Source organism: Microcebus murinus, chromosome 11, assembly GCF_040939455.1.
Source record: "Microcebus murinus isolate Inina chromosome 11, M.murinus_Inina_mat1.0, whole genome shotgun sequence".
Classification (NCBI taxonomy): Eukaryota; Metazoa; Chordata; class Mammalia; order Primates; family Cheirogaleidae; genus Microcebus; species Microcebus murinus.
This window is the reverse complement of record NC_134114.1, coordinates 47,833,467-47,846,244: the sequence shown is the minus strand read 5'-3', so window position 1 is coordinate 47,846,244 and position 12,778 is coordinate 47,833,467. Positions and strand designations below refer to the sequence as shown.

General features: G+C 32.5%; 1 protein-coding gene across 3 annotated transcripts in view; it reads right to left on the bottom strand.

The window, feature by feature from the left end:
- SREK1 (splicing regulatory glutamic acid and lysine rich protein 1) overlaps window positions 1-12,778 on the bottom strand; it is a 36,157-nt gene that overhangs the window by 14,322 nt on the left and 9,057 nt on the right. For 2 of the 3 annotated variants that reach the window (XM_012784107.2, XM_020290005.2), the window contains exons 3-7: window positions 7,243-7,358; window positions 4,767-4,931; window positions 4,455-4,633; window positions 3,125-3,255; window positions 2,138-2,252 (exon numbers count right to left, since the gene is read on the bottom strand). In XM_012784107.2, the coding sequence (XP_012639561.1) occupies window positions 2,138-2,252; window positions 3,125-3,255; window positions 4,455-4,633; window positions 4,767-4,931; window positions 7,243-7,358 (706 nt within the window). Of the gene's footprint in view, window positions 1-2,137; window positions 2,253-3,124; window positions 3,256-4,454; window positions 4,634-4,766; window positions 4,932-7,242; window positions 7,359-7,645; window positions 7,763-12,778 lie in introns of those variants that run through there. The other variant, XM_076008060.1, reaches the window with a different exon arrangement.

Sequence of the window (12,778 nt, the reverse complement as noted above, 5' to 3'; positions counted from 1 at the left end):
TCCTCCTTCTTACAGTAAAAATGGAAAGGAATAGAGAAAGGTTGTATGGGTGGTTAGAAGGTAGGAAGCATATGAAGATGGTTAAAAGGTATAAGAGGCTGGGCCTTTAAGAGAAAGGGCTCCTGTAACCCTCACTCCTGCTAAGTCTAATAGGTCAGAGCAAGACCCAAGGACATCAACTCCCACTACCATGGGAGGAAAAGCCAAGAAAGGCCTGTCATTCCCTCCCAGGCTCCTGGGGGTTGGAGTCCTTCTAGGTCAGGACTCTTAAGCAAAATGTTTTTAGGTAAAGGATTTTTTTTCCTCCTTTAAAGAGAACTCATCCTTTTTTGCATTAGTATTTGTTTATGAGAGCTTAGTCAAGGTTTCCATATGCATGTATAAAAACAGAATATGCTGACAAAAATATGTATGTATGTACGCCAAGAGCTAACAATTTCTAATGCTATACAGACATATCTACGAGAATGTACTCCCATGAATGAGAACAGTAATCACTAGATTTTAGTTTAGCCTGAATAACCCCTTCCCCACTAGCCCTTCCCCACTAGCCCTTAGAAGGGGAAAATAGCCAAATATACTTAAAATAAAAACGAAACCCTTAAAGTCGACAGCTAACTTATTTGCCATAATTTCAATATGCACATAAAGCTTCACACAGATTATCAAAGAAACAATGATGTTACCAAGTTTTGGTTTTTTCCTTGGAACTTAGCTCTGTTAAAAATCAACACAAAAATGAGATTCGGGTCATTGGTCTTTTTTTCCTCAGAAAGGAAGTTATTACTCTTCAGCCCATTTCCTTGATCTCCTTTATCCTCACCACATCCTGTCAACATATGTAGATATCCATAGGCTAGTACCACTGCTGCTCTGTTCTACTTTCCTTCTCCAATTCTGGCTTCTGCTGCACTGTCTTACTCCTTGTACATGAACAATTTCCTTCGCTTGGTTCTGAATGTGCCTTACCATAAGACCCTGAATATTGAGATAGTAAAACCATATTCCAAAGGAGATTTTGCAGACTAAGAATAACATAAATGTATACACCAGTACAACCAGAAGTACAGTTCACTAGAATCAAAGAAAGAACATCCTATTTTCCTATTACATTCTCCGAATTTTCTTAATCATCACAGAAATACAAACTAAACTGAGCTTGATGTTGAGGCTCAATGTACAGCACACTGGTTCTTTTTCCTCCCCTGAAACGTTTCCCCTTCTTTAATGCACATAACATGCACATACACTCCTCCCTCCCTCCCTCCTTTCTCAAGACATAAGTATGAGTACATGTATGAGTACACATAATATGCAATTAGGATCCACTATAGACACTTTCACATTTCAACAGTAGTTGCCCTCCATACCTTAAAGACAAAATTTTTAACTTAGACATGATTTTTAGGGTACTGCCAGTCAAGATCGTGTCACAAGTTTATATTTTGAGGTCCTCTTTGCACCAAACACAAAGAAAAAATAAATAAAACCAAAATGACAAAGCTATGATCAAAAATGAGATAAACAGAACAGAAACTGAGCTTAGGAAAAGTACACCAGTTGGAGTTAAAACTGCAAGTTACTCCTGTGTTTCAAGTCTAAAAGCAGGCAGAGGAGGCTCCTATCACCAGAAGTACCAAGGACTCAAAGTGTTCCACTGGAAACATGGTACTGGAGGTAGGGAATTGCTTGAAACCAAGATCTGGGGGTGGTGCTCCCCAGACCTGGAGTGGACTGGGAAAAGAAAACAAAAAACCTACAACATGAATAATATTTTCAGCATGGACACTAAATATGTTCCCTTTTCTTGATCTGATGAATAAAAAGAGTTTCTGTGACTTCTATATAAAGACTAGTTCACTCTCAGAAAACTCAGAAATAAAGTATCTTTAGACAAAAACCCAACTTCTAAAACTAAAAATTAGTTGAAATATTAAACATTAAATATTAGACAAAATTTCATTCTTTAAACTATGGTATTATAATTAGAGCAATATTTAATGGTAACCACACGTCCAGGTGAACACTACTAAAATTTCTAAATTTAGTATTTTGACAAAAAAACTCATAAAATCTTAACTATTTTAAATACAAAACTAAAAAAAAAAAACTATTTAAATATGATAGAAATTCTCACCTGTGTTTCGATTGTGATCTTTTCCGTCTAGAATGGGATTTTGAGCTAGACCTGGATTTTGAGCGAGAGTGGGAACGAGATCGACCGCCTTTTCTTTCATTGTTCTTTCCAGACTCTGGGAGGAAAAAACCACTTTGCAGTGTAAGCTCAGAACAAGTAAAGATCCCAGTTAATAATTAGGCACAAGTGGAATGTACCACATATAGTGCAAGGGGCCTACTCTCTGTACATCCTCCTCCTGTGCAATTATCCTTCAGAAACATCCAAGAAAGTCATTGCATAAACTCGTTGAGTGCAGCCACCCTGCAGCAGTACATATAAACCAGATGATTATAAACAGCTGTTCGTAATATTTTGTTGCTGCCATAATGTACGATTATAACATGTCTGTAATTCCTATGACAGTGATTTTAAGTCCTTTTTCCATTTACTCTGCTAGAATTGAAGCTTAAATTATGAGTGTTAATTTAGAAAATCTGCTCAAATGTAAACCACCTAGACATTTTTAGATTGGATTTTTAAATTATTTTAGTTAGCAACACAAAAATTTGAATAGGTGTTTCTTTACCACGCTAAAACAGTATCTGTGGTTTTTCTCCCTAAATCATGGACTCTCTTTTCTATTTTTAAAGTTAAAACTTTGAAGAAAAGTAAACCTACAGAATCATAACATGTTAGCCTCTTTTTAGCCTTTCAATAACATTTATGTTTTGCTTTCAGCAATCAGTTTTGAGCAGATTGTGCCATTAAAATATAAATATTTAGAGCTGATTAACTCAGACGAATGTGCCTCAATTCAGTATCATCGGAAAAGACAGGATTTGTGCTAAGTTATTCTTTGACATGAGTAAGTCACTTACTATTTCTTGAGTTTCAGTCTTCTTGTTTGTAAAATGAAGGGACTGAACAAGATAATTTCTAAAATTCCTTTCAGTTCTAAGAGTCTGTAATCTTTATGACCTATGTAACAATGCTACATGGCCTTACCTGGTTCAATAGCTGCTGAGATAAATGACTGAGCCTCTCGTACTCGCTTCATTACTTCTTCTAACTCCTTAGCTGCAGCCTGAGGTGTCATCTCAGGGGGTTTTACTATTGCATTGTTGGAGTGATTTATTCTAAATTAAAAATATTAGCATATCACAAATACACACCATATTTTATAAAACATGAAACAATCAAATGTTTATATGATACACATATTTATAAATCTGAGGACATGTCAGAAACACATTAAGAATGATATAGCTAAATATGGAATAACCAAAAACAACCTTAAAACCATGATTAATCTCTCATCTCTACCTCACATCATCTCATTAACAAAGCCAAGAGAAAGGAAAAAAGAAAAACTACACCGTAGCTGACTTCTTTAAAAACTCAAATAGATCAGACCAAGTGCTTTTTGATATAGCTTAGAATTACAATAAATTAAAATGTTGATACCAATACTAAAATGAATTATTTTTATTTTTAGATCATAAGATTTTACTGATAACCTGTGCACCTTGGGAGAATGAAGAAAAAGCTGTATATCATGTCCATCATTTAATTGACCCTGAACCACAGCTAAGTCAGACACAGACTAGAACGTTTGCGGCATCTGACAAAACTCTTCTTCTACTAGCTAACAGTGGTTTCTCTTATGCACAAAAATGAATTTGATGTGTTTTACTTTACCGCTTTCACACAAAGAAGACAAATACGCACTAAGAAGTTATTTATTCATTAACAATAAAACCCTAATCAAATTGTGTTAACTGAGGCAATTATCTATGAAATTCAGACAAAACTATGTTTGCCTCAATAATCTGCATGAAATAAAATTTGTGTATCTGAAAGGCTACATCAATTTTTTGCAAAAATATGAGCAAACCTTAGAAGTCAAAATGTTTGGTTTACAACATTTCTGGATACTTAATATTTTCTTCCTGAGATTTTGAATTTACCGAACTTCTTATTACTAGAAGTATTGTAGTTTAACTCACATGTTAAGTTGCCCATTAGTCTAGAGTCATAATGCAAAACCAACCTTACTTGTTAAAGCTTATGGAAAAAGATCTACGATCATTATGCAGAGTATATAAATAATGTTAACATTAAATTAGACCTTATAAAAAAGAAAATGATCAAGATAAATGTCTTTAGATATAGGTATTTAAAGGCTAAAATGGTATCTCATGTATTTCATTTGTATTTAAAAGTCTTTCCACAAATTGCCAATTACTATTCAAAAAGAAAAGAAGCTTTCATTACAAAAAAAAAATACTTCACATTTTGCAAAATCATTAAAATTTCTTTGTTTAGGATTTCTTACTTCAGTGGCCTGTCTCCAAACATAACTCCATTAAAAGCAAGGGCCCTTGGGACAGAATTTTGGTCTGCAAATTCCACAAAAGCAAACCGAGTTGGCTGAGTCTCATCACCTGCCATCCGCACAAACTTCACTTCCCCAACTTGTTTAAAAAATTCAAGTAGTTGATCAGCTGTTGTTGTCTGAGGAAACAAAGTAACACTTTAATAAAATATATGCTTTCAAAAAGCAGGTGAATACTACTTTATCAACTGATATGATTTTTATGAAGAGAAAAAGAGTTAAGTTTCTGCTGCTAAACTTCTTCTTAGTTACCTGGGAATTCAAATTTCCAACATAGACTGTTCTCCTAATTTCATCAATCTTGGAAGGGTCTACGTTTCCCATAAGTGGTGGCTGTGGTATCTCCCCAAGTGTTGCAATGTTGGGGTCTAGTGCTGCTGCCGGTATAGCTCCCAAACTGCTAAGTGAAACACCAAGCTATTAAAAGAAAAAAAAAAGCACAGAGCATATATTTTTTGTTAGTATGCCAAAATTATCATTCTCTAATCTTGAAAAGAATGGATCAACTCAACAAGAATGGAAGGAGACTAGGGATCCCTAACTTTAAGCCATGTTTATTTCTGAATTATTAAGAGAGTGAAGTCACATTAGTTTTAAGTGTAATTAGAAATATATTTCTTAACTGTTGGGTATTTTAGCTATTTTCAACTTAACACTGAAAACAGTTGATTCTCATTATTCGAGGTACTGAACCACTATTCACAGGGAAAACACAGGGAGAAGTTCCTGCCAGCCTCTGGTCACAACATTTTCATCAACTGATAAATACATAACCTTATTTTATGTACGTTTCTGTTTAAAGACGCCTTGTTATATACTGCTAATTTGTTAACACTGAACTCACAACCAGCAGCACTATCAGTCATGCCTGAATAAAGCTTAGCTCACACACTTGTATTTTCTCCACAAGGCACATCATGGCCTTCCGGCACTTAAGAACACCACAGAGAATTTTAGCATTACACTTGGGGGCAAAATCACCAACAAAAAGCAAAAAATTTTAAGTGTGGCACTAAACAAATTGCGAAAAGTACACTTGTTTACAGCATGAGTACTGAAACAAGAAGACAAAATTTGACTTCATCTGGCAAAGTGCACATCAAGTAACTCAAATTTTTCATCACTCTGTGTCCCCAAATGACCACAAAAGCACTTCAAAGATGTGGGGAATTCCTAAAAAATTTTACGTAGCAACTGAACTCACGAATGACAGAATTCACAAATGAGGATCAACTGTACCATGGCCATTCAAAAACACAGATTATGTGAGTTCCAAATAGTTAACAATTATCATAGCATCTAATTTTGCTGAGTTATTAACTTAATCCTCTTATCAACCTTGAAACAGATATTATGCCAATTTCACAGATAAAAAGACTTAAAGAAATTAAATGATTTGCCTAAAGCCATTCAGTGGTAAAGGCAAGGTACCACCATCAACAGAATGAAACAAAGTTCACCTAAGAAAATAAATCTAAAATACTACTTACACTATGATAGGAAAGAACAAAAACCTTTGAATGGTCTTTCCATAACATTATTACCAAATTCAGTTTTTAGTTCAAGTGTAAAGGAAAATATTAATTTTAATGTTAACTTAAGCCAGAAGAGATATAAGAATTTGAAAACAGAAAACATTTTCAGAAATAACAAAAAGACCTTTTCATAGGGGGAAAAAAAGAAAACACAACCACTTTTTTCATTTCTACTTATGCTATTCAGAAAATTTTGACCGCTGATGACTATACATGTGAATATGTTGCAAAACTACTAAGATTTAACAACTGTTAAATAACAGCACACTTCCTAAAGGTGAAAACACAAGCTTATGAAACTAATGTCAGTCACTACTGCTGTTGTAACAGCCAGTCTGATCTTTTCAAATCTCCAAGCCATGCCCACACTCCTGCTTAAAACTCAACAATGGCTTCTAATTACCTTAAGAATTTCAACTCCTTCTCATGGTCTAAAAAGCCCTCCATAAAAACCTAAAATTCTGCACTTTAAAGTTTCAGAAACTACTTTTACAATTTGGATTAACTACAATCACAAAGCTTGTTTATTAAGTTTACTCCCTATCCAACACCACAAAACTATATTCAACTTCCTATTAATCTGAGCTTAGTATTTTGTTTTAGGTTTGTTTCTCAAGAAAATGGTCCTTCTTTTAAAATAAATGACCAGAATTTTTTATACAAAAACCAAGAGCCCAGTAATATCCTTTTTTAATATCCCACTTGGAAATCACAAGGGAGGCATTAAATTACTATTTAATTCTGCATAATTAATGGGAAAACATTTTGGCCATGTTCTCTTCTCACCTTGTTGTATTTTTTCAATATCAGACAAATGCTTCTCAGATATTTTTTCCCATTACCAAGGTTGTGGATTATTTCATTTTAAAAATGGATTTAGTATTCATGAACTGAGAAATATAGTTACCTACATCTTCCAATTCACCATACTATCCAAAATACTGTTTCAATAGCTGATTTTCTAAAGAATAATCTATTTGAATTCTCAATTAAATGAATCCCCAATTACTTGAAGAGTAATTCCAAAAGTTCAAGTCAGTGATAATGTGGGAAAAGAATTTAAGTAGCAATTTTGAATTCTCTCCACTTAAAAAAATAACAGATCCAAAATGGAAATAATTTTCTAAGCTCTTTATACAACTGATTATACAGTTGAACTTCACCCCTTTCATAAAAAAGTTTATAGTACTTACTGTAGTCAAGGGATTTGGGGTTGGTATGGGAAGCAATCCTGCACCAGGCATCAGACTTGTCATGGTTGGAGCAGGAGCCAATAAAGAGAGGGCTTTGGATTCCTCTGGGATTTTACCTGCAGAGGCAAGTTCCAAACATTAAAGAAAGCAGAAACACCACAAGAACTTTACACTATGATTTTACATTTTACCCTTGCACTTAAAAAATAATAATAATAAATGAATCTATCTATCAGATCCGTATAAAGAAATAAATAAAAACTTAAGTCTTTCCTTTTATCCTGCTCTACTAGGAAAAATAAAAGTGAGCAAAACTTCAAAGATTAACAATCTCATTAATGGAATATTATTTTAAAAACTGAATAATGTAGACAATTATTTAACACTTTGAGCTATGGGTCACCTGTACTGGAAACTTAATGTTCATGAACCAAACGATATCAAGCATGGACGCTTTCCCAGGACGGTGTTTTCGCGGTGATCGAAAGTTGTGTTACACATGACAACCGTTCGTGTTGGCTGCATCACTAATAGCACACAGAACATCAGATACAGAAAAGAAGAACATTTTTTAAAGTTTAATCCCCAGAAATGGCAAATAACCAAATTAGTCAAAAAAAAAAGAAAAAGAAAAACAAATATGTGCGAATTGAAATTTGTTCCTTAATGAGTGCCCCTATCCTGTTACTAAACTACCTTCTTGTGATGCTAACAATTTAAATAACCTTCTAATAGATTCCATTCAATTTCAAATAGAAGAAAACAAAAACCTACTTCATGTAATCAGCTTCAATTTAAAAGGAAGCTTACATCCATTCAATTAATAAGGCATCTCACCAATATCAGAGAGGCCTAAAGAACTATATGCCTTGGGAAATTGCTAAAAATTTTTAGTCATCAACAAAAAGTTCCCTCGTCACAGGAAACTTAAAATATTAACTCTTACAACTAATTTATGCACACTTATCTGAAAAAAGGAAGTTAATGTCTAAATGTCTTGCTTATAAACATTTCAACTGCCTAACAGCAATAAAAACAGAGAAAACAAAATTATATTAGGCACTCAAATGAAAAAAATCCCTATAACCTAAAAAATAAAAAACTTACTCTGAAATAAGTCCAATCTGCCATATTAAATTGCTGAATTCTAATCAATTAATTTTGATAAGGACTGCAACTTTCACACATTTCCTTACCCTCTTAGCCAAAAAAAAAAAAAAAAAATCTTAAATAATTGACACGTGGATATATTTAGAAGAACTATTCATGTGGTAATTGGCTATGCATTCCCATTATGAATTCTTCCAAAGTGTTTTAAAACACACAGTGTACTAAATCACACTAAACTCAAATACAGCATATGCAGTAAATTTTCAAAAGCACCATGCCAGGCTTCAGTGGTAAAAACTATATTTAAAACAACCATATGTGCAGAGATAACTCTCTCAACAATATTATCTGAATATATCTCTAAATATAGATGGAATTCAAGATGAAATTTAAAACTTGCTTTAAATAATGCTATGCCTTATTTTAGGAACAGACTAAAAATTACATTTTATTAGCTTTAGCAAATGCCTACTATTTTCTAATTTTGCAGCATCTAAGTTTATATTACTTTAATTTACTAATTTCAAAAGCAAAGTTATTTTATCATTTCTATATAATCCTTCAGATTTCTTAACATGCATAAAGATAAACAAAAGGTAAGTCTTAATGAAAACATCAAATAATAATAAATCTATTTTATATGTATTAGTTATTAGTATTAACACATGTATTTATGTATACCAACATATATACTATACTATTTATATTGATATCAAACCTGTTTTATCTGTTATAAATAGGATTTTTTTTTATGTTTGTAAAACGTTAATATTCTTGATAAATCAACTGAGGTCCTGAGGTGGTAACCCTATGCTTCACTACCCTAAAGTATGTACCTTAAAAAAAATAAAGAGTTCCAATCTAGTGATGTTCCAAATTTAATATTACTCATCAATAAGCAAATCTATCCAGTGAAGGCAGTGCAGAAAGACTACACAAACAAAAAGGGTATTCAACACAGGTCAAAAGTTAATTATTTAGTTTTATGAAGTCTTTCACTTCTGCCTTAAATAAAGTATCAGTAAGTTGTCATACACTCACTGCCGTTCACAACAGTAATAAACTACTATAAATCTATAACTCTAACTGTAAGCACAATAATGTTTGTCTTATCCTAATTACCATTAAAGGTACTTTAAGTAAAAATGTTGTTGCTTAATTTCCAAGATCAAATTTACCCTGCAAATACTATCAGAGTATATAAAAGTATAAAACAAATAAGCATTTAGCATTTTCCCCAAACTGCACTCCTCAAAGACAACTGAGAGGAAAACACCATCTCTCATGGTATTAAAGTGTTAGTCCTAATCTCAAAATCCATTTAGAAGCTGGTAATCTTTGAAGAATTTTCAACAAAAAATTCAAGCAAACAAAAACACACACGCAAATAAATAATCAACAGTTTCTCAGATATCCATTCCCCACATAGGCAACAAAGTCTTCATAAATCAAGGAAATAAGTTCTATAATTAATAATAGTCAGAAAAGTGAAAGGCTCTTCTCAACTCCCAGATTGTAGTAACAAATTTCCTTATTTTCCTTGATGATTTTGTATGCCTAAAATTCCTGGGGGAAGGATGAAAATTGGAAGCTTTCAGTTTTATGAGCGATGTAGCCTTGAAAAAAACTACAAAAATGTTGGAGATCAGAAAGTGTTCCTAAAATTACCTAAGATTATTATCAGTGTTGTCATGTTTCAAGAACAAAATGTACCTGATCATTCATAAACACCAATCAAGACTCACAATGAGCTTCACAACACTGTATCCTAATTTATTGCATGAAAATTTAATTTATCTTAAGGTTGAGCTCTGCTAATCATCTCCCAATATAATTTGCAACACGTTATGAACCCTTAATGGAATACCATTTACAAAAAACTGGAAAACCAGCTCACAAGTTAAAGTGAAAGAGATTTAACAAAACAAAAACAAAAACAAAAACAAAAAAAAGGGACAAAATAAAGAAAAAGAAATGAAATTAAAGTAAAACAATAAAAAACAGAGACAGGGCGTCCATCTTCTGCGGTTCAGACTTCGATCTCATTTCCCCAATGAAGGTTTCACTTGACGGCAGGTTTAGTGGCATGGCAAACAATGCCTAACTCAGGCAAGTGTAACAGGTCTGCCTTGGCCAGTCTAGTCATCTAATAATGCACAAATATCACATAGAGAAAACATACAAAACCAAATTAATAGTCAAAATCCATCTACCAGAAAATGTGGACATAAAGTTATGACTGATGATTAGGCTGACACCTTGTTATGTTTGACCTTATCTTTTTCCAAGTGTTAACATTTATAAAAAGAAATCTGAAGTGCACGCAACAACAAAAAGAGGTCATATTTGGACAAGTATAATGAATGTATATTTTATTTTGAAATGGTATGGTTTATTAATAGTTAATGCTTAATATGCATGAACCTATTACACATCAAACATTACTTTTACAGCTTATGATCTTCACACGTTTATGTCTGCACTAAAAAACAGCAAACAAAGAAACTGAAAAAACTTAAATTTTTTTCTAAGGTTCTTCTTATTTATGTCATGATGCTGTTTGTATAACATCAAGGAAAAGATGCAGTCAGTGAAGTGAACAGAAGACTGCTTACAGCACCATAGTACATACATCTCCTCTTACAGAACTTACTCTACTCCACTGGAACACTTTTCTTTGGTTATTTCAAAATCACTCTGCTATTTCTAGTAAAATAACGCATTCTTTGCTTGCATTGCATAATCAGACTGAAAAAATTCTTCAGGTTTCATAAATTCCATATATACACGAGTTGTATGTATTAAATACAACTTTGTTGTATTTATTGTAACCAATGAAAAAATATGTATCTGATTTGTTTTGCTAATTCCGATTATTTTATAGGTTAGTATTCTAAAATACTGACTTAAAACTAAATTGCAATAAATGTATGCTTAAATTTTCATGTTCAAAAATAGTAAAACTTTGTATCAAAATGGTAATATTAAAACTATCAAAAAGCAATGTCCAAATGTGCATGTATTCATCCCTATCTAGTAAAACAAACAAGGAAAGGGACCTTTAGATGTCCATAGTCATAGATCAGTCAGGGCTTCTCAGATCTATGAAAGATTCTATGGGAATATAGCAAGGTCCCAACCAAGCAACAGTGTTAAATCCTTCCTTCCAATTCAGTATGACCTAACATAACAGACCTTGTGCTGTTGGTGATATAATTTTCTGATATAATTAAATTTCCAGTTTAATAAACCTTCTACCTGATTTCTTTTTTCTCATGCAGTTTCTTGGTATGAAATTTCAGTACAAAGTATGTAGAATTATACAATTAAATAGCTCCTTTCCCATCTTACTCTCCAATTTTGGGCTCACTGTACCCTTATAGATCAGCAGACAGGAATTTATTTAGCAAATAATCAACTTTAATCCATTTTTATTTTCTCTAATCACTTTAACCCAAATCACGGGAAACATACTTTCAAATTCATCTGAAAAAATCCTGAATGTCCTATTCTGGGACTTCAAAAATACTAGCCTGGAACTCACTGTAATTGACTGTAATGTTTTTGACATCCCAGAATAGGAATTTTGAAATGAGCATAAACTCTGTAAGTGTAGTAAACTGCTTATTATCCATTAAAATATTTTAATGTTGACCTGGGCACTAAAAGAAGGTTTTAAAAATCCCATTAAACTGTTTTAGGTAAACTTGTATACTATAAAACAGTTACCAACATCCATCAGAGAAAATCTATTTTAAGGACATTTAAATTTACAATAACCCAATTCTAAAATCCATGTACACATGCCAGTCAGTACTCTGAATAAAAGTTAATTACACACCAGAACTGTCAAAATTCAGCACATCTTATTATATGAGTGGCTCTGTAAACAGAAGTTACTAAAGAATTATTATTAGTAATAATTAGTTCTTAAAGCAGCTTAAGTCATAAAATTTAACAAGTAACTGTAAGATCTTTTTGTTCTTATCTTCAACAACTATCTCCTTGATGGAGACTCTAGAAAATTGCTTTTTTTTTTTTACCCTCCCCCCCAAAAAAGCCAATAAAAGAAAAAAGTAAGTTCCAGTTTTACAGTAAACAATTACACTGAGTATAAAATAATGGTCTCACGGTAACAATTAAGGTAATTACCTTAAAAGAGTCCTTGAAAGTATAAATTACAAATATTTTTCTTATAAATATCATTTAACCTCAGTTTGGCAAAATGTGTGCACTGTTTTAATTTGTAATAGTATTAATACTGAACACATGGAGTAAATGCTTACTTATTTATGCTTTAAAATAATTTCCCATATCAACTTACTATTTTTATAATTTTAGAAAGATTTCTTTATATTCTGCAAATTGACTACAGAAAGCCAAAGCAAACCAGAGAAGCCAAATAATTTATGAACTTTTTAAATTT